At 37.4% G+C, this 23,848-nt stretch overlaps 1 protein-coding gene across 1 annotated transcript in view; it reads right to left on the bottom strand.

Annotated features, from left to right (window-relative positions):
• The window catches only part of LOC134527760 (E3 ubiquitin-protein ligase TRIM23-like), a 135,531-nt gene that overhangs the window by 94,133 nt on the left and 17,550 nt on the right, over window positions 1–23,848 (bottom strand). The window contains exons 3-5 of the mRNA XM_063360693.1: window positions 16,405–16,529; window positions 13,037–13,315; window positions 10,547–10,655 (exon numbers count right to left, since the gene is read on the bottom strand). Coding sequence (XP_063216763.1) covers window positions 10,547–10,655; window positions 13,037–13,315; window positions 16,405–16,529 — 513 coding nt within the window. The remainder of the gene's footprint in view (window positions 1–10,546; window positions 10,656–13,036; window positions 13,316–16,404; window positions 16,530–23,848) is intronic.

Here is a 23,848-nt window from a genome sequence, read left to right as displayed (position 1 = left end):
CTGAAGAAAAGTATATTTTTAAAAAGCATTAAATAATACATATATTAATTATTAACAATCACAGAAATAAATATCTAGCACAACTACAAAGATAGCCTATCTTGGCAGGTTTCCAAACAACTTTTTAGCACTTATGAGTGCAATAAATTGAATACTTAAAATTACAATAAAAATTTTTAGCCGTGTTCATGGCCATAGTAGATGTAGAGTGCACAAATAATGTTATTGAAACTTGTTTATTCAAATTTTTTTTTTTTTCATTTTTTCAATTTTTGCCTTTTTTGGTTTTCGATCATGCCAGAAACCGTTGCTTGCCGTTTTACCGGCTTTTTTTGTCTTCATCCGATTTCTCGGTGAATCTTTTTTTTGCAGCCTGATGTCCCTCAGATTTAATTTGCTTTTCAAGTACATCTTTTTTTTTTCCACTCCAGACGGCGATTACAGAAATTGGGCATTAAAATATTCGTATCATTTTCGTAGAACTGTTCACTTTTGTATTCATTTATGCGATCGCGAATGGAAATTACGTTTCGTCCCATTTTTACCACGAGAAATAACAGTATACAACACATTCACGAGTATGCACGTATTTGTAAACACACCACCTTCCACAGACTACACAAGAACGCGGCTTTCACGTCAAATACAGCCAGAAAATGGGAATTGTTAGCGCGGCGAAGCAGAGATGTCGCAATATGGCGGCCTAAAAACTTGTACTCTGCAAGATGACGGACACTCTTCCAGCTAGTTGTTCTTTGCATTGTTTACAATTGCGAGGCACGGATGGCCATTTTTCATTCAATATTTACGAACAATAGTGTTGTGAAAGACGTGACAATAAGATACTTGTGCTGAATACGCCATAAAATGATGGTTTCTTTTGATACTGAACTGAAACGAAATACAATCTGTATATAAATTGTGTAGAGTGAAGACGAATCTAAATTTTTACCTTGATTTCGCATTTATCTCGGAATAGTCTATTTTATAGCGGAAAAAATATAATTTAGCATATTTTCGCATCTATTTCACGAAAACGAAAAATCACCATCCCTACTTATAAGTTATATAACGGTTCGTTATATACAAAAATAAAACAGTTCAACGCTGATTGCAAATTTTGATGTTTTTTATTTTATTTTTTTTTAAATATAATGCTGCACAGACGATTCCAAACACTTTCAAAAGAGGTTACTCATTCAGTCCACATACATCTGCCCGTCGAAAAACTGCTGGTAGCTCGCTTGATGAGAAATTACCTAAAATAATAGCGTAGATGAAGTCCTTCAGTAATGTTTTACTGCAAGTACACGAAGATGGTGCGACCTCGAAGAGGACCGCACCCAGCGAAAACGAATTCCGCCCCGAGCCAACTGCCGACGAAGGTGGCCGCAATTTCTAGTTAAGTTATATCCGAAACGAAAAAAAAGAAAATTAGGTTGATTTAATAATAGGCCTGGCTCCGACCACCAACGTAAAATTATCTATTAGTACATTACATTATAATTTAGCGAGAAGCCATCGAACGCGACCTACTCGTCCAGCGTTCGACAGACGACTGGTGAAATCCTGCCACACTCTCCTCCACACAGGGAGTAGACGTCACATGACCTCACCGACCAATCACACGCACTCTTCATTCACTCTACAGATATTAGCCAATCACAGAACAAGTTACAACACATGAAAAAATCTTTTACATACAGAACTCTGGACTTCCCCTAATCTGTCTCTTTTCAATTTCACCTCGAAATCGGGGACTCCCATTCTCGTTCTCTCTCCCACACCGTGAGACAGCAGTTATCACTCTGTTCCCATGCAGGGGGGAAATTACCGTCTTTATCTCGGTTGGCGGGGAAGCACTGTTCCTTTCTCACTCCCACTTACAGGCCTCTCATGCCTCTCTTTCTAACCATCACACCAGACACAGTCCCTTGTTCTAGAATCATTCCATACGTTAATGAACATTATAAACAGCAATTATAATACAAATTATTTTACAACATTAAAATCATTTAGAAATAACCTGAAAGAGTAGGCCTAAACTTGCAAAAATCTAGTACAGCGGCTCATTTGTGAATAATTACATAAAAATTACTAATGATAGAAAATGTCTAATAAAATAATAAATACCTTCTTAAAAACATAGCAAGTGAAAAATATCAACCCTAAAATATATAACAAACGGTAAAATATCATTAGAAAGACTTTTTAAGAAATATTTACATGCATAAAAATAGTTTAAAAGAAAAATTATTTAATTAAGAGGGCAGGGTTCTGCAACATTACATTTATAAGCTAAGATAAGTATTTCTGTAGGCATTAAAAACTTTATTAAGTAGCCGTTGTACATATGCTTTAATTATTTACAACAAAATCAACAAAAATAAATGTGAGTAAACAATTTTTTTAAATGCTACAAAGTGCTAAAAATCACAAAATGGAAAATGCTATAAAATGCTAAAAATCACATAATAGATGCTATGAATAAAATTTTTAAATGCTCTTTTCATACACCTTTAGTAATACCTACACCAGAATATTGCCTTATCTGGCCTTGAAAAACAATTGAATTTTTTAAGACCTTGAATTTAGAGAGCTTATTTGTAGGCCATTATGATAATTTCATTATTAGCTTTCATTTAATGAGAATTTACAATATTTTACAATTAATAAAAATAATATACATTCACATAAGTATGTTTTATTAATATTTAACATTTTTCATTATTGTCTCTAACAATACTCCAGAACAACAATTTTATAGAATCAGTGTTAGAAATGAGATTAGTCCTATTATCGGAATATCGGGTATTGAGTATCGGATCGGTAAATTTGGAAATATCGGAATCGGTATCGGTATCGGGATTTAAGATATTGGGACATCACTATTTAATATATCATTTTACCATAATCTTAATTTATAGGCTTCAGTAATTTACGTTACAAGTCCGTTGTTGCAAGCAACTGCCGCTTGGGAGCGCAACTGCCGAGGTGAGTGAAGTCACGCGCGACACTGCTGCAGTGGTTCACCGCAAGGACTAGAATCAAGGAGGATGAAACGACCTCTGGCTGGTACGACAAGAACGTGCAGGTCAGCTCCAAGAAGCATGAAAACGCAACAGAAGATAATGAAAACAGCTGCAATGCCCTTTACCATTAATACTTGATAATGGCAGCAACATTTACAAGCCTGTGCAAAGTGCGTGAATTTAACTTTGCCATGTGTACAAGTTGTACTGACAGATCTAAGTAATTCTTTTAGTACATGGTAGCGATGGTTAAATCACATAATTTTTACGCTGACTTGGTGTTTAACTACCTGTCTGGTAATGACTGGCTAGATTTTTTGAACAGCCCCAGTTAGTAAAAAAGTGAAGGTTTTACATAACCATAATGGGATGCGATTCCACGTTATTAATCACGTATTTGTTTAAAGTCGTAATTTGGGAAAGCCTTACTACGTGAGTTTGTTGCGACATTACGTATTTTATTAAACACATTTATTAGTGAAAATAATTCAAATAAAATTATAAAAAATACCAGAAAGAATCAATAAAGAATGTCAGAATACTGCTGGACCCAGTTTGTATGCGCTGCTGCATCCATTTAACTCTTTCGTACTGTGTGTTAGTACCGTACTGCAGTTTCTATGAACATAGTCATGGTTCCTGCTTATAAAGTAACTTGTGTTTATGGTAATAAATAGCTCACCTCCCTTATTAAACAACAGTATAAACTTTATATAAAGTTTTTTAGTATGATTCTGTTTAGGCTATCCACTGTGCAGTAATAAAATTTAGAAAGACTAAAAAATTATATGGAAGTATTTTATGGGACATTTTGAGTCTACATTTTCTTGATGGAATTATTTTTTTTTGTATATTTGCGGGAGTAGTCTTTATTCATATCCAGGAAGCTAATCAGATCATTTCTAAATATGTGTAATATCTTTAAAGGCACATCAAAAATTGTTTGCCTTAATCTGTAGTTTATACGGATTTTTAGCACATCCCTACTTAAGGTCTTGTGTAGTGAATGTAGTCCACGTTTTTCTCTGCTAATAATTTTAATTGGCCTTGCTCTTGGATCATGGGCGGTGTTAGGGTCGGCATTTGTTTCTACACAAAATAAAATGAGTCAATATTTTTTTAATTTTTGCCAGTTTGTTAAGATCATCCACGGATTCGGGGATGTCACTGTTCTTGCTCTGGAAGTGCAAGACGAGTTACACCATTGCCAAAAGTAAAGTGTATACAGTAAAACCTTTTTGTTGCGATCCCATTTATTGCGACCATCTCCTTATTACAACCCGATTTCGAGGAACCGTGAAAAAAATTGCCGAACATCCGAAGAAAATCGGACAGAAAATAAGTTTATTGTGGTAAGTAGCGTGTTACTGCGTTTCTCTTGCCGAGTGCTGTACTGCCGTAGGCAGCGCATATCTAAAAATTGATACCACTTCCTGTCGACCGCTGTCAGCGCTTGACAACCCCTATTCCACGTCCCCTTGCCGGCAGGGTGCAGATAAAGGTTTTTGTGGCAAGTGGCAACGTGTTTACTTTTAGCTTTTGGCGAGTGTCTAGTGTGGTACGCAGTTAAGGCAAAGCTACCTGCTGGATTTCTCTTGATTTTAATTACAATCGGTTGACAATGTTTGCTTAGTTTTTGAAGTCCGATTTGGTATATTTTCTGGCTTGAATTTGTGAACTATTGTTGATGACTTATGCAGGTTTTTTCTTTTTTTTTCTTTCGATTTTGTGTATTATGACTTAATAAATAAAATACCATTAAATATTAATTACTATTAATACAATGCAGAAAAAACCCTCCAGCCGCAGCATGTGAACATGGTAGTCAGCTCACCCTCTCCCCATACCGTGCGCTGCGGCAGATATCGGATGCTGCTTGTACTTGTTAACAATCACGTTATCTGCTTCATTTTAACGAGGAGAGTAAAAATATACTAAAACTGTCAGCAAATTGATAAAAGCTTTATGTGTCCGCAAAACAGGGCACAACACTGGCCCGCCAGTTGTTTTCATTCAAAACGTGGCTAAAGAATTTGCATGGATCAGGCTGAAAACATCCGACAATACGTGTAGGTTATAAGGAATCTTGTTATGAATTGAGATGTTTTTCGAGTAGATATACACAACTACCGACTGGATGCACGCCCGCCTCGACTTGTTTTAACTGCCGCAGCGAAGTTTATTTTGACAGCTCAAGTAATTATCTTTTCCTGTGGGTTGACAGAAAAAGGTCGCTTCACCCTGCATAAAAAAAAGGGCTACGCCACTTATTCCCCACGCAGGAAACACACTGGCTGCCGTCTATCTCCCCCGCATTTATCTTTCTTCTAACATTCCACGTCTCGCCTCTCGCGCGAGCAATAATGAAGCAACCACACATTAGGCAGTTTTATGCTTTGTTTGGTGACAGCAGCTTGATATTATTCGGTATATTCCTTTTCTTAGGACCCTTGCTATTAAAATACATTTATATTTAAGTTTGAAAGCTTGTAAATACCTTGCCAGAGATGACTGAACTCGAACTTGGTGTGAAAAGTTACATAATTTTACATACTTTTTTTTGGGCGTGTTTGGTTGGGGAGGGAGGGGTCCGAAAATATTTACAACGATCTTACCCCTCCCTCACCGCTTTAGTACTAGGGGTGTGCGAATACTCGAAATTGCAAATATTCGTGCGAATCGAATATTTGATTCGATTCACATTCGAAACCAAATTAAGTATTTGAAAATTTCAAATATTCGAAAGTTTTCGAATGTATTAAAATATTACTTTTGTTTGACAAAACGTGTGATACAATAATATGTCGAACCTAGAGAAATCATTTTCCGAGAGACTTAATGGAAGAAAAAAAAACTGTAAGCGGACCTTTACTTACATCAAATTTTAGGTTAGGTAAATGGGCATACTGAGAACAGTTAAAGCCAATGTAGCGTGAAAATTATCATAAATGCTTACGATTTTACTGCAAACTTTACGTGATGTGTAGCATAATTATTTTATTATATCCTGTTGCTAATACAAATCTAGAGAATTTTTTTTAACGATAGAAAAGTAAACACAGCGGCCATCATGGCTACAGCGTGTCCGCTTGTGGTTATGGCCACCAGAGCGGCCCATGGCCAGAGAATTGTGTTGCTAGAATTGCTCCAGCGCAATCGCTTTTTAAACTACCAAAAATTTTACGTAAATAGGTAATTAGATAAAATTAAAAAGACAAGATAAACAAAATTCCTTAAAAATTATTTTGCCTTGACACGTTTGATTCCAAAAGACTGAGAACGGAATATTGACCATGCTTACGAGCAGTTGTAAAAAACAACTCTTCGATATATTGATTGTTAATCGCTTGAATATTTACTGCGGAGAATAAACCTGATACTTCGAAGATCTGTTTACCTTCATAAACATTTTTTGCCGTTTTTAATTTTCAGAAGAAGTGAAGTTCTGGACGTAATTTTTTGATTCCTGCATTACGATATCCGTGTTTCCGCTGGTTTAAATTGAAAATACAACTGGTACAATGAATAACGACGACGAAGATGTTGATACTAATACCGCACTGACACGCAAAAGAAGTGTTATATGGTCTAATTTCTCATCAGAAGATAAGACATTTGCAAAATGCAAGTTATGTAAGAAGGACTATAAAACTCAACGAGGTAATTTCGAAATTAGTTCATAAGAGAGTGTTAGGATTGCATGATATGTGCATTTTTATTTCCCTTTGTCTCCTTTAATGAGTACAATTAAAACAGTCTTCAATCACACGTGATTTTTAGTACATATTTGTTGTTTGCATTTGGTAAAGTTTGAGAAGAATGCCTCGATGCTAATCTGTTCTAGTTATTTTAACTGATGATAGTACAATACGAAATGATTATGGAAACCCAACTTACAAAATGTGAATAATTGTCTTGCACCCTGAACCCAATAATTAACTTAACTTTTAATGAATTTTACGTTTACAAATGATATAACTCTGGTTTTCATGTAATTAAAATTTGAATGTGCTGACAATGTAATGTATATAATGTAAGTAAAAACATTATATTTTGTCATTAGGTACTACAACACCTCTTATAAACCACATCAAGTCCACCCACCCCATTGAATGGAAGACCTACTGTTCTGAAATGGCCAGCCTGCAACAGCAGGCTCCTCCTGTCAAGATCAGCAAAACTTCTCAGCTCAGTATTGATGCTGCTTTCAATAAGCAGTACAAGTGGGCAACCAACCACAGTCCAGCACAGAAAATTACAAAGCAGATTGCAAGAATGCTTGCAACAGATCTTTTACCGTACAGTTTTGTAGAAGGAGATGGCTTCAGAAATTTGATGAAGGAAGTAGCTCCTCAGTATCAAATTCCTGCTAGAACAACATTTTCCACCAACTATGTAACAAAATTGCAGCAAGAGGTAAGGTCTCAACTGAAAGCTGAATTTGTGCATGACATGACAAGTATGTCCAGTTTGTCACTTACAACTGATGCTTGGACATCCAAGGCTGGAGACAGTTATGTAAGCATCACTGCCCATTACCTCACTTCAGATTTTTCATACAAATCATTCCTGATGGACATAATCAACATGAACACATCACACACAGGTCAGAAAATTGCTGAAGAGTTGAGTTTGTCAGTGAATTCCTGGGGAATAACCGTAACAGAAACAACTATTCCAATATACTGTGTGACAGATAACAGAGCCAAATTCCAGCTTGCTTCACGACTTCTGTTTGGGAATAAAGCCCGTGTTTGCTTTGCACACTCTCTACAGTTGTCTATAGATCACACCTACCGCGAATGTCATGGAGCATCAAATCTCTTGGCAAAAGCAAGACAGGTGGTTGGTCATTATCGACGCAGCAGCAAAGCCAGGGAAAGCCTTCACAGCCAGATGGAACAAATGGGTCAACCTGTTTTGGAAATGATACAACATGTTGACACTAGGTGGTCATCAGATTATTCTATGTTAGAGAGGCTTTCAAATAAAAGCACCACTGGTTGCAGACCAAATAAACACTGATAGCACAGAAATGTTAACTAGCTCGGAATGGAAGCAGATGGCTGGAATAGTGGCCATTCTTAAGCCTCTTGCTGATGCCACTCGAGAAATAAGTGGCAATTTATATCCAACATCTTCCATGGTTATTCCTATGTTAAAATGTCTGCACAGTCACCTTAATGATTACATCGATAAAAAGGCTGATGGAGTTATTTTTGCGAAATGTCTTTCAAAACATCTTTTGGCACAATTTCCAAATTACATAGAAGACAAAGTATTTCTCGTAGCAATGATTGTTGACCCTAGGTACAAAGATGCATTTGTTAGCAAGATTGTTGCACAAGCCACACTCAAAGAGCACATCAAACACATTGCAAAATGTGAACAACATACTACACACAATCAGAAGTTGGGTGACCCCACCACCTCCACCAGTACATCAGGACTTTGGTCAGCACTTGACAAACTTCCCAACGAAGATTTACAAGACAGTGACTGTGCTCAAGAAATACAAACATATTTGGCAGAGAAACGTATACGTGACCCGTGTAAAAGGTGAGAAAACTTTGGTAAAACAAAGTTTCCAAACATAGCGAATGTTGCTTTGATGTACCTGAGTATACCTGCAACTCAGGTTGCTTCAGAACGTTGTTTTTCTGCTTCTGGGAACATTGTCACTTCCAAGAGGCAATGCCTGGATCCAGAACATGTGAAGGAATTGGTCTTTTTGCACTGCAATTTACATAATGTTGATGGCAAGGTGTAGGCTAGGCTTTTGATAAAGACATTTCTATATCACTGTGTTTTATTACTAAACCATTAGAAGAGACATAAAAATATACATGTTACTTGAGTAATAAAAATGTATATAAAGCTAAAGAACATTACTCTTTAAAAAAATAATATATAATATGACAAATTTTGAATAATTATTCAGATTTATACCTAGAACTTAATTATAAAATATTCACAAATTATTCGCTATTCGCAAATATTTGCAATTATTTGATTCACATTGAATAAGTCACATTCGCACAGCCTTATTTAGTACCCCATTCACAATAGCCAAATTTTACGGGAGAAGGGAGGGTGAAAAGAGCATTTTCTCACTGAAGGTTTTTCAAAGGGGAGCGAAGTTGGGGTGTTATAAGGGAGGACACTAGATGGTTTGTGTGTCTGGGAGGGATGAGCTAGCCTTGAAGAATGTCACCGTGGGGAGGGAAGGGTGAGCTTATGCGTCATGAAACCGTTGCCGCCAGCCAGCCGGGCGAGCTTAGTGTGCACCCACTCGCGTTGCAGAACCTACCGCTGCCATATTTTTAAAGGAAATGTTCCATTATTTTTCTGTTATTCTTACATGAACATTATTGGAAGTATTAAAGCCGACACAAAAATACGCTGTGTGTTAAAATTAACAGATTTTAATGATCTTTCATTTCTTTTTCTTTTTTTCTGATGTTCACATTTTGGTCAAAATGTACAATTTTTTGACAGTTCCCGAGAATGTATTCGTAAAATCACTGCTTCGTTAAATCCGGGGTTCATGACATCGGGGTTCTAGTGTATTTAACTACGGCAAGCAGAAAACATGCATGTAAACTAACCAGTAAAAATAAACTGTATTTTGACATATTTTCTTTAGAGGTGGCCTGTAGGGCGACGGACTTGTCATGAAGGTTGAAGTGGGTTTAAAGCAAAGCCGTCTAGCATTGTGAGTGACAGCATCCTGCCATTGTACAGCTAGTTTCTTAGCGAGTAGCAGTTTGTGTGTGTGTGTGGGGAAGCTGAAAATTTCGGAAAACATCTATTACGAACCCCCTCTATTATGACCCTATTCCTGGGAACCGTGAGGGGTCGTTTCAGAGAGGTATGACTGTATTTTTTATTCGATAATTTCTTCAACTTGACCAATATTTTAAGACTTGATATTAAAGAAATTTAAATGCTTTTAGTAAAGACTCTTAAATGCTAATATTAGTATTCACACAAATCTGTAATGAAATTTTCCTCCCTTTTCCCCAATCAAAATTTTGAATTTACCTTTTTTATTACACAAATTTACCTATTTTGCAATATCTGGAAAGAACAAAAAAATCCATCCTCCACCATTCCCATAGTTGGCCTGGATCTCTCTCTACTTTAAACCTTGCATACACCATTTTATAGTGGGTATGAATATGAACCATCTGAAAAAATGCTTTGAAGTCTGAGAGATCGCAGACTGACGAACATTCACCCCTAAAATTACCATCACTGGATAATTTCTATGACCTTTTCCAGGAATTTAAGTAAACTCTCTAGCTTTTCCCAACTGATTCCAACTTTCCTGACTTGTCCCTGATTTTCCAGAATTTGGATATCCTGTAACAGTGTCAGACACCTTTAATACATGTTGAGTGGTTTGTAAATGACATGTTGACACCCGGAGCTATACACACTGACTAGTGTCCATCTCAACCTTCAATAAAAATAATAATAATAAAAGATTCCTGTGCAGTCGCTTAGCTCACCAAGTTTGTGAATCGTCTCGCTCAGTTCCTCCATGAACTTTCTCATGTGCTGAACGGCACCGGTGATGGACGATCGCACGCACTCCGCCTCTGTCTCAATCAGGGCGTGCTGCAAGACATTCCCAAGCTCAATCACAACTCGACCAGGCAAAGTACTGTGCATCAAGCACTCACTGCTAGCACATGCTCTCTTCCACAGATCTACTGAAGTTATACTGCCGGCCAGCCACTACTCATTCTTACACCAGGATAGCTGAATTGCATTAAAAAATTTAAAAATACAGTGATTATTACAAAGCATGTATGTACATGGTATGGCAATAACAAACCCAAGTATGTATAATGGCATGTTGGAACTATGATACAAGGTATGTAAATATTACTATTTTAGACCTTCAGACCTAATAATATTTAGTAGTTTTGGAAGTTAAGATTAATATAATGGAATTTCTTTCTGGCATACAAGCAAGTAGGCTAGAGACCAATACCTGACAGCTTTATTCTTATAAATAGAGGTTATAATGCAAAAAATAACCTAGGGGCAGCAGCCTTCAGTTGAATAGTATCTTATTATAATAAAATAATAATAGTTCACTTCTACTAAGGAATATGAAGCACATGATATTTATTTTAAACATAAATTTAAATAGGTAAATATTAAAAGATTTCCATAAAGAAATTTATTTTAATTCTCATGGTGTTGGCACAATATATTTTAAACAACCTCAATGTCCACACTGGGCATACTTTCCTACACGTGACAACAATTCCAAGTTTCAAGAAGAAATATTTTAAAATATTTTACAGTAGAACCTCGATGATACGTTCCCGTTTCTTACATTTTCCCGTGTCATACGCCGATTAATTTTGGTCCCGCCAAAAGTACTATATTTACAATGGTTTACTTTCCCGTAACATACACTTATAAAATTATTAATTTCCCGTTTCATACGTTTTTATGAAACGGAAAAGTCCTAAAATTCTCAAATTTTTTGTTATATTCCTCCTGATAAACTACGTTTTAATGCTTTTATTTTGAAAAATGTTCATTGTTTACCTTTGCAAACGTAAGAAAATAACTTTATCGCACCATAGATATAGATAGTATCAGGAAGACTGTTCACTTCGCTAGTAGCATCTATGGCCAGCACCAAGCGAGACTAGTGGCGCAAACTAGCAATGATTATGAAAATGGTGCACGCGCTTTACCAAGGCACGGATCTCATATTTTGTGCATTCATTAATCTTTGAACTGAATATAACCTTTTGTTATTGTTTTCTTACGATTGGATTGTTTTGTATTTTACGTTTCTCAAGTTAAGATTTTATTGAAAATCATTCTGTCGCATAAAGTTGTTTGTAAAATGAAACCAACAGGCAAAAATTTCTGATTTTCTTTTTACAATAGCGTAATTTTTTTTATTTCTAATTTAGGCTTGGTGACTTTTCTCCCCCTCCAAGAAAGGACTTCGTAACATTTTGTAAGCCCACTGTTTCTCATGTCAGCTTTACTTGATTATGGACTGTATTTTACATTTCTGGTGGTTTTATTATATGTATATATACTGATGAAAGCATATCTTTCATTAATATAATGCATTTATTTACACATTATGTATTTAAGTTTAATCTGACATTGTGCTGGTATGCTAGATTGAAAAAAAAAAAAAAAATTATTATTGCCATTCCCTTTTCATACACTTTCCCGCATCAAACACCATTTTTGTGCCCTCCGTTGAAAAGTGTATGACAGGGGTTCTACTGTAGTTGCATGGTATTAGTCTCTATCCTACATATTTGATTCAAGCTTCATTCTTCTAGTTCAATATGGCATACCAATGTAGTGGAATATCCACCAATACACGTATGTTTTGGAAGTTTAGTGAAAATAGCTCATTGCATTGTCTTCAAATAAACGGTCTCAGTGTGAGAAGGTAAGTCAAGGACTTGAAAGACTGTTTGGCAAAACTATACATATTTTGTCTCTGAGAAAAGTGGGTTGAGCAAGGGCAGTGGCAAAATGAGGGGGAGGGGGGGGGGAAATCCTTATAGCACACATGTTAAACAATATCAACCTTCTTAATGACTTGTCTTCAAACAAAGATAAAGTCTCTGTCAGGGAACGTTAACTACAGTTAAGTTGGCAGCCATGCAAAACCACCCAACACTTCATATTCCCAGTTAATTTTTTTTTTTTTTTACTAAAATTCCATTACCTCAGTATGATAGATTCTAGGTCAAAGTAGAGGGGAGTAAGATAGTGTGTATGAGAAGGAAAATAAGAAGACATGGAAGTGTATGAGAGAAGAGAGAAAAAGTAAAGAGGTAGAGAGTAAGGGTAGAGGGTATGTATAGTGAGTAGATGCAGAGAGGGTGAGAGTAGAAGGGTACATTGAGGGTAGAGGATTAGTGAGTAAGGTGAGGCAGGTACAGTGAGGGTAGAGGGGTAGAGAGTGGGGAAAAGAGTAAGATGAGGGTAGAGACACCCACCTTGTGGCTCTTGTGGCGGCCGTAGTCCTTGCAGATGAAGCACATGAGCGCGCTGGCCTGGCAGTCGTCCTCCAGGCAGGTGAACTCTGCCACGTGGGACGGGTGTGAGGGACAACGGGGCTTCTCGCGTGGCTTGTCCGACAACGGAACGCGTCGGTGCCGTGCCAGCGTGCGTGTGGCGTGTGTGAGTGCCGCGCACTCCTCGCACAGGTGAGAGCCGCACACCGTGCAGTACACCACCGCCACGTGCTGCTCATCCTCATCGCAGCGCACCGCCAGCTGCACACACGAGCACGTACCATAGTCGCAGTGCACGTTTAGAGTGAACTAATGTTGGGGAGAAGCACCGGGTTTGAATAATCTCTTGTAAAACTTAATTACACAAAGAAACCACAAAATCTCATTCAAAAGCAGAGAATTAATCATTTACATTTGTACTGTGTGTCTACACACAAAGTCTTGAACTTTAATTAACTTTCATTCTCTCCTCTTGTATTGTGTAATATAAAAATTCTGTTTCTGAAAAATAAAAAAAGATGGATATTTGTTTCAAAAATTCATGAAATTTCTCTTCTCCATACATATTACAGTATTTTGTGTCATTTGAAGTGCCTGAAAGTTATATCTTCACTTTCAGTCCAAAACATTCAGTTGTGCAAGAGGAAGCGAGGAATAAAATTAATTTGTTTCTTCAAGAATCGATGCATAAATTTTTTATTCCAACTGATTTTTCCCACTACTCATGATCACTTACATCATCAAAGTTCATGTGTGATCATGACAGACTGGTTTGATCCTGGTTCAACCACATTTTCTGTTGCAACATTGTGTTTGAGCTGAGCAAAGATCATTGGGAACCTCAGGATAAACCAACCAAACTGGCAAACTGGCAGTTTAAAACTATGATCCCAGATCAACATAGTACAAGCTGACATGGCATGAATATGTTCAGACTTTATGTAGTTTATTATTGCAATTAGGTGAAATTGTAAGAAAAAGTTTTCAAAAATTCAGATCATATAAAGTATGCGTATGAAAAATGTTGCTTTTTTAGAATTACAAACACTTCTCACATGAAATATCGATATTGTGTTTGAAATTAAGTTTATAAAGTTTAATGCTGTAGTAAGGATTTAATTCACCAGAATTACTTTTCATAATAATGAGATGTTTTCAACAACCTATTCATATTTCAGACAGTTTTATTTTATAACAGCTTTAAATTACCAGTAATTGTGTTTTTTTAGTCATTCCAAACAATCAGCTACAAAATGAGCTGCTAGCTCGTGGAAATCGTATAAACCATATACTTTCTATGTCACAATCAATTGTAAATTCTTCAAATAATTGGAAAAGTATGGAATACAGTTCATGTGAGTAAATATTGTGTAGCCCCAGCACCTGTTAGTGCGATGTTTAGAGGAATAGAATGATGCCTAGATCTTTATTGGGCCAAGATCATCGAAATGCAGATTAAAGAGCAGACTGATGCAACTGGCCATCAATTCAGTTCAATTTTCACAATATCCCTGAGAGACAACCTGGCAAGACAGTTGCAAAGCAAATTATTAGTTTCATATCTGGAGGATTATTCAGCCCAGCCATTCTAGATTCACTTTAAATCACAAATTGCTCTTTACAATAAAGATACTGCATTAGTTTGTTTTTTAACAGAGCAAATTGCCTGCTGTTTATTTGAAGAAAAAACCAACAACTGAAACCAGTATTGTTGAACCGATAATTAAACCAAGATCCCAGATGTGAGGGAATTACCTGTTCGTCCCTTCTCAATTAGAGCAGAGTGTAGACATGCACATATTTAATAAATTAATAGTTTGAGATTTTATTCTTCTTCAAATTATAATGTATGTGATACTAATTTCTTAAATAGGAATGCATTAAGTACTTAACCACAATGTTGGCTCAAACACTGAAAATTTGGCATTAAAATCACATGAATATGTGAATGTAATATGTCAACAAACTAATTTGCATTTTTTCATCCGAATGGAATACCACGAAAATAAAATTAAATAAATTATTGATATTTGAAAGAAAAAAATTTACTACAGAGATTAAAAGACAGTTCATCAACACAACGTGTCTACAAATACCTGTTGAACTAATTTCAGGACTTTTGCATTTTTTAAAATATTGTTATGATTTACCGCGGGTTCGTAAAGGATAGCCCAACTAAAGATTTTTATCACACTACACAGTTTTATTGATGGCCACTACTTATGTCACTTACAATTAATCTTCTAAAATGGCAAATAATCAATTGCACTTAAAAAAAATAATGTTGCTTCCCCAGTCACTCGTTATCACACACCGCACACCTCGCTGGGCCGCACCTCTGGCGTAACTCTTGCTGCAGCACCCCTCGTGGATCTCAGCCACAGGACTCCGCCACGACACTCCGCCGCCGCTGACACACTTGCCTTCGCCGAAGATCCGCTCGACGCCTCGCTCGGAACTCAGCTCGGGACTCCGCCGCGCCCGCGACAATATCGCCCGGAACTGAACTCTCTGCCCTGGAACCTTCATCCAGGGACTTTGCCGCTTTATCCCCAGGAAACTCCACCGCGGGAAAACTCCCGACTCCACTGAACTGACTCACTCCCTGCCCTGGAACCTTCGTCCAAGGACTTCGCCACTCTGCCGCACCCGCGGCACTATCGCCCCAGAAACTCCGCCACGGGAAAAATCCTGGCTGAACTACGACTGTCCTGAGGCCGGCGTCCTCATCTTATATATCAGAGACGCCATTTCTACAATGCACGAGCGCGGCCGGGGCCTGTTGCGTCATTCCGCGCCGACCCGACGGCAGAAATCTGTCGAAACACGTGTCGGCAGCTGCCAGGTGGCGCGCGGGACTACGCAGCTGTGAGGTGTAAGGTGTCTATCAGCGCTGTGCGGGGAGCGGTGGGCTGGAGGGAGGGGAAGCGGCACTCCTTGTAATCTACCACGCGTCTCTTGTTGCGGCGGCCACATGTGATGTCAGCCAGCTGTGCACCTGCACGTGTCGCAGCCTTGCTCACGTTATTAACATTATAAATATCAACTATTTTTTATTTGCATGAAAGTGCTATGTTTATTTTTTAAACATAACAAACCTTTTCAGAGATATTTCCACATGAATGAACAAACAGTATCCAAATATTTATATTTACTGTGCAACTATAAACCGAAGTAAGGTACCAAGAAAGTGCAAGTTCGCAAAAAACTGCTGGAAATCAAAGTTTCATTACTTCCAGCACTATTACCATTAATTTAGAGACCTTCACTTCCGTTACTTTATGGTTTTCATGTGTTTCCTGAAGCATAGGCACCCTGTAACATATACCTCACACCAAAGAGAGGCCTACCTGCCGCTCCCTCTCCAGCAGCTCTGAGGTGAAGAAGAGAGTTGACTTCTCAGTCGTGTACTGCAGCCTCTCCAGCAACTCGAGGAGGGCAAAGTTCTTCTTCAGACCCCAGACCCCGGAGTTTCCTGCACACCCAGCACATCATGAAAACCTGGCACGCAACATCCTTAACCTTTTGCATGATTCCTTGCACGCAAACAGTATAGTCCTCATCAGCCGTGACCACAAACACGACAAGGGTCCTCAGCACACTCTATCTGGCAAGACCAGAGTCAGTACCCCGCTGTGACCTTGAACGGTGTGTCGCCTCAAAGCTCGTCTCAATGCCATGTTGGTTACGTCATTTTTATTAAATTTATAACAATAACACTCTTTTATTTCATGATTTGTCACAAAATTTGTCACTAAATATTTACCAAGTGATTACTAATAGCGAAAATAAAGGTGCACAAGTGTTCATTATAATGATTACTTAAGTAGATCACAAAATTTTGGATAAAACAAAACATGCAAAAGCACTATGAAGGTAAATTTACAGGACTATTCCCTAACATAATACTTGTGACACAGAAATGAAATAATTAAACAATGCATGAAGGGCCATCCTTAACCCTGCAGAGGTCGCGCGCGCTCAAACTCCACATATATATTTGTTTTCGATTTTCTTTTGTTATCTGCATGTTGCGGCGTCAGCCATTGGCTACCCTCCCCTACCGGGAGGGGTGGTAGAATGTGCTAGTCAGTGCGTTCTTAGCTATCGCAAGGAGCGGTCACGTGTCATGTGCAGAGTCTGAGTCCGCGCACGTACGTGCGTGTAATGTGACTGGTGGCGTCTGAGTCCACGCGCGAGCATTTGTGAGACTTGAATATTACTTTGTTGTTGAAAAATGGAGGACCCAGATTTTGAAGTAGAAGGTAGTGATGACAGCTGGGAAGATGTTCTCCAGGTAAGTCCCCATACTACAGACACGGAGCAATCAGATTGTGAAGATGATTTTCCAAGACAAGCTGCTTATCGTGGAAGAGATGGCAACACACAGTGGTACGACCGCCCAGTAAGAAGAGGTCGAACCTGCCAACAAGGGTGTCACAACATTGTGAGACATCTTCCAGGTGCTTTGGGTGATGCAAGATTTTGAGTTACTTATGAGGAAGTGTTTGATTTATATTTTACCAAGAACATGTTGGATGACATAGTGAAGTTTACAAATTTGTATATGGAGTGTTTACAGGGCAGTTATTCTAGAGAAAGTGAAAAACACACAACAAATATTCATAAAGTAAAAGCTTACTTGGGTTTACTCTTCCTTGGGGGTGTAATGAAAGCCTCACATACAAATCTCAATGACCTCTGCTGATGGAACTGGCATTGAATACTTTTGTTTGGCTATGAGTGTATCGAGATTCAAATTTCTGCTCAGAGCCTTGCGATTCGATAATAAATCAACCAGAAATGAAAGACTCGAAACTGACAAACTTGCTGCTGTCCGAACCATACTTGACAGATTTGTTGACAACTGTAAGAGACACTATTCACCATCAGAGTTTGTCACAGTTGATGAAATGCTGGAGGCCTTTCGTGGTCGCTGCCGATTTAGGCAGTATATACCTTCTAAACCTGTCAAGTATGGTATTAAAATTTTTGCATTAGTCGATGCCAAAATTACATATACAAAAAATTTAGAAATATACTGTGGCAACCAACCTGAAGGTCCTTATGCACAATCAAACTCAGGGTATGATATTGTGAAGAGAATGGTAGCGCCCATAGCAAAGAGTGGACGAAATGTGACTTGTGACAACTGGTTCACATCTGTGCCCCTAGCCATGGATTTACTAAAGAATACAAACTTGACACTAGTAGGGACAATCAAGAAAAATAAAAGAGAGCTACCACCGATAACAGTCTATGCGAAGGATAGACCAATAGGGTCCAGTCTTTTTGCTTTCAACAGAGACATTACGTTGGTGTCATACAAACCAAAAAAAAAAAAAATGTACTACTCATACCTACAATGCATGCTAGTGACGATATGGATGATGTATCTGACAAACCTGTAATAGTCACATTTTATAATTCAACAAAATCGGGAGTTGATACTGTTGATCAAATGAAATCTCTTTACAATGTAGCAAGGATAACACGACGCTGGACTTCGGTAACTTTCTTTGCATTAATGCAAAGTAATTACTAAACATTGCAGGAATAAACTCCTACATGATTCAGTGCACAAATCTTCGAGGAAAGACTTCTTGAAGTCATTATCCAAAGCTCTTCTAAAAGACCACCTACATACGAGGCTTGTATGTAAAAGTCTTCCTCAGACTATAAGTCTTCGCTTGAAGGAAGTGTTGAATGCTCCACGACAAGAGACACCTGTGAAAACCCTGAACAAAGGCGTGGGAGGTGTAAACTTTGTGACCGAACAAAAAATCGGCCAATGAAGTACATGTGTCACAATGCTGCGTGTCAGAAATGTGTGTCTCTTGAGCATGTAGGATCTGTAAATTGCCCAGATTGCTCGAATAGTGTGTCTTGCACATAAAATGGCATCGATTACAAATTCTGTGCAAATAATAGAGTTTCATGTGTTCTTTTTGTTGCATAAATTATATTATTGTTTTGCTTATTATTATAGGTATACAGATGCAGTAAGTTTGTGACCAAGATAAACGTGGTGAATCAAACTATTTTAGAAAGTTGTGCTTAGGCCTAAATTGGTAACTGGTCTTTAAAATTCATGACGACAACTTTTTTTGCACTAAAGCAGATTTACTTAGTGTTTTTGCTTCCTGATGATGTTTTATGCTAAAGTGGTAGAATATCAAGAAATGATTATTGGTAATTTCGAGAGAAATGTAGTAGGTAATGAAAAACTATTTTAGAAAGTTATGCTCAGATGCCAATTTGTTACTGGCATTGTAATAGGTAATCATGTTGACAAATTCTTTGCACTACTAACTAAAACATTTTTACTTACTTTTGCTTCCTGAATATGTTTTATTGCTAAGTGGTGAAATATCAGATAAATATTTATACAAAATTTCAAGAGAAATATAGTCATGGAAAACTATATTAGAAAATTGTTTTCAGATGTTAATTTTTAACTAGAATCGTAATAATCATGCTGACTCATTGTTTCACTACTAAAGTAGGTTTACTTTGTGTTTTTGTTTTCTTATGTTTTATGACAAAGGGGTACATTAGCGAAGAGATGTTTATAAAACTGTTGCTTTAATATTTTATTATTTTTTTAAGCTATTAGTAAAATCAAACTATAACTTCTATTGATTTTTTTTCCTTTCATTTTAGCTAACATGAAACAAAAAATTGTCAAGAATATGTGTGTAACACAGTTGCGGAGTCCTACTCCGCGCGCAACCATTAATGTTAATTTTTGCGCACGACCTCCGCAGGGTTAAGACTCTGCGTGTAACTTTGGGATGTAAATCCATATCAAACATATGAAACCTTAAACCAATGAGCTAAAGTATCACTAAGCCATTAGGTAGTCAAACTACTCATCATGAATGCAGCAATGATCTTGAACTAACGAGGTAACAATGTGTGTTTCAAAGGTAGCTCTAAAACAGTCCAGAATCACACTAATGGTCTTACCATGCACCAAACTAACAGGGTTACATCTCACCCGTTCACGCACACAGGCTCAAGACAACCAAAATGTCATAAACCCGCAGCCCAGCCTGATGCGCTAGCGTACACCACTAGCAATTACCTCTAAATTCTTTGTATATGTTCAAACCTTTGCACATTAATAAAAATTAAGGAGTTTTAAATGAGGCTTTTTTAAATTATGATCATTTCATTAATACAGTTTCAGAAAAATGTTGAAGACCAGTCCTAAACAACAGTTTAAGTGCTGTGGGTCTTAAATTATTTTCTATCATGCCATTCTGTTAATTCTCCTTAAATATGCATAAAAAATGGAATTTTTTTGTATATTTGGAGTTAATGTATTTGTAATGGTTCAATAGTTACAGATTTTTAAAGGTTTTATAAAATGACCTAATTTTAAGTAATTCTTTAACATAAAAAATTCATAGTGAAAAAAATGGGTTAAGATATGGATATGATTTTGTTTCACCAAAGTGTAAATACCAAGAAGAATTTAATGCAAATATTGAAAAAAAAATTATACACATAAAAATTTGTTGCTTTATCTTTTTGAAGTTAGGTCTAAAAATGTGTAATTTGGTTATTATTTTTTTAGTAACCTTTGAAAGTTCCTGTTTTTAATTTATGTTAATACCTTCTTAATCTATTTGAAAAGTAGAAGATTTTGGTATCAATGGAACCAATGTAGCTAAAATGATTAAGAAGTTACAGAGCTTTTTAAGTTTTATTTAATGACAAGGAATTCCAAAAGCCTTTGATTAAAAAATCATAGTTTCAAAATGGGTTAAGATACAGGCATGAGTTTGTTACACCAAAGCAAATATACCAAGGGAAAATGTATGCGAGCCTTGGAAAAAAATTTAAAAAATTATCAACTTAAAAAACACGAAGAAGAAAAAACAAAGAAAAAATTTAATTTCTGTTGTAATTTTATAGTTACCATGATGATGGCAACACACTTGTCCTTAGGTTGGCAACATATGTTCTCTTTTATGTGATGTAAAGTAGGGTGTAAGCTGGCACACCTGCTTATACAGTTCCCACCATTCAGTTGTTTTTTTCATTATTTGGAGGTTATGTTGGTTTAACAGAGTTGGAGACAAAAAGTTCATTATGGGGGAAAAGTCCGTGACCAGAGCGACCAAATGACAAATTATTGGTTTACTAAAGGTTGGAATAACGCAAGACCAATTGCAGAAGTTTTGCAAGTGTTAAAGACTTGTGCGGAACAAACAATTAAGCGATACAAAGAGTTTGGAACAGTTGTTGACAGGCCAAGGTCAGGCTGCCCGAGGAAAACATTACCTAGACAAGACCGTAAGTTATTGCAACTGTGTAGAAAAAGACAGAAATGCTAGTTGTAATGATCTTATGAGAAATACAAGGGCCTCCTGTGACAATGTTGCTATAAAAGATCGCACTGTATACAACAGATTAAATGAGGCAGGCCTAAGATCATTTTTTGCAATCAAGAAACCACTTCTCAATGACTGTCACAAAAGGAAGCGAAGCGAGTTTTGTAGACAGTGTTTGGGATAGTGCAAAGACGCTTGGGAGAGAGTAATGTTTTCTGGTGAATGCCGTTTTGAACTATTCCCCCGACGTAAGGTTCGGGTTCGCAGAACAAAAACTGAAAAATTTCTGCCAGCTTGTGTTTCCCCAGCAGTGCAAAGCGGAGGTGATGTAATCATGATCTGGGGATGCATCACCTCAGAGGGTTCTGGGAGTGGTAAGGTGGTGAAAGGTACAATGAATGGTACCAGATACTGTCAAGCTATAGAGGAAGAGATGATTCCTTCAACACAGAGGCTACTGGGTGAAAATTTCATTTATCAGCAGGATAATGCCCCATGCCACGGATCCATGCAAACTAACCGATGCACAGTGTGATATTTTTATAATCTGGCTGGCCAAAAGTAATTTTTTTTTGCCTGCATATTCCAACAAACCAGTTGCTTTTTTTTTTAATGTACACAAACCATACTTCCACGTTGTATAATTTTGCTAAGTCGCGTCGAACAATAGAAAAAAAGGTCAAAACGGCAGACTACCCGAGTTTCGCAGATCTGGTTTACCGAGCGACTCCTTCATTCGGACTACCCGAGTTTCGCAGATCGGGTTTATCGAGCGTCTCCGTCATTCGTCTGAGTTTGCTAGATGACTATGGTCGTGTCTCTACTGCTAGCAGTGAAAGTGTATTGGATAATTGTTTTTGTGAGTTTGGAGGTAAGTATGTAAACATTCTTTTTATTTTCTACGTTATTAAATTCAACCGTGAACAACATTAGAATAGATATTGTTTAAATATCACTAAAGAAATTTGTAAGTTAGCTTGTACTTGAGTTTTAGTATATTATATCTCATTATACAGGCATTGTAATGTATTATTTGGAAAGAGTTACACATCTGTTTGCGAATGATTGCGATGTTCATTTTTTTTCAGAATGACTTTATATATTTTCGTCAAAAATTTTTTGACGTTTGGTTTGCTAACGCAAAAGAAACCAGGAAGGACGCTTTATTATGCCATATATGGCAAGAGCTAGGTGACCCGTCTTTTATGGAAGATATTTTAAAGACTTTGAAAGTTAGTACTCAAAGTGTTCGTCAAAAAATTGAACAAAAGTGGTTAAAGTCCGGAAGACATTGGGAACGTTTCTTGAACGCAAATTCATTGTAGTTGGAAGAAAATATATCACTTCCTGACGTTGTCACTATCGCTATTGAAGATGTCACACATCCTTCAACGAATAATCGGACCGGAAGACCACGAAAAGACTTTGAAAGCTCCAGCAAAAGAACAAAAAGAAGGTGAATCAAACACGTTCTTGAAACATCGAGTCAGGAAGAAATATTGATGGTAACAGAAGCTCAACATCGAGGAGAACAAAAAAGAGATTCAGCAGCTATTGTTAAAGAGCACTGTCTCTCATCGCCTAAAAGAGGTAATTCCATAAAGAAATCATGTAAATGTTTTGAAAGCTCTAGAAATGTTGGCATATCAGAAGATCAAGCTCTATCATTAATAGTCGATGCAAATTTGACAACACATCAATATTATGTAATACGCCAGCAAGCAAAACATATTGCCAGCAAGCTGTATCCACCAAACACCTATCCCTCACTTAGCACGTCTTCTGATTGCACGGATTCATTTAGCCCGATGTTAATTTTACTGCCCCAGTCTTGAATAGCACGTCTGTAAATTTCAGTTAGTGCGAAATCTCCACTGGCAAAAAAAAAACGTCGGGCACAACACCACGAAGTCTGTTTCAACTTTTGTAAAAAGTGTCATCTGTTTTGTAAAAACAGATGTGGCATGGGATACAGTTAACCAAACAAGGGGTCAAGAGATGCACGCGCAGGTCTGACTATGCTATTGGCTTTTGTACAAACATCAGCTGTGGCAAGTTAAATTGCAGCTATGGAGTGTAAAGGACCAAATATTTTTACGTCCGCCCGCATGCTGCCGTGCCGTACCCTTGTCGCCTGGCCACAGACCAGGCCGTGAACTCAGTCTAGTCAGTGGCAAGGAATTCACACAAACAAAAGCAACGTCTGCCCATTCAGCTGCCGGTAACTGTACGTACTTGATCTCTCATAATGCATCTTGTTCAAGTATTTGAGACTAAACTAGAAGTATTAAAGCGCGCAGATTGACATGAAAGCCACGCTTATGTTGGTCGCACTTTAGTTTTAAGCAAGTCAACTGTGCACACAATTATCTTTTAAAGACGTTTTTAAACGTTATAAACTTTATCTGTTAGTCTGCATCGCCGCGGTGTACCGTTTATAAAAATGTAGCCA

The sequence above is a fragment of the Bacillus rossius genome, chromosome 1 (genome assembly GCF_032445375.1).
Source record: "Bacillus rossius redtenbacheri isolate Brsri chromosome 1, Brsri_v3, whole genome shotgun sequence".
Classification (NCBI taxonomy): domain Eukaryota; kingdom Metazoa; phylum Arthropoda; class Insecta; order Phasmatodea; family Bacillidae; genus Bacillus; species Bacillus rossius.
The sequence above is the reverse complement of the archived record's forward strand: the minus strand, read 5'-3'. Positions and strand labels throughout refer to the sequence as shown.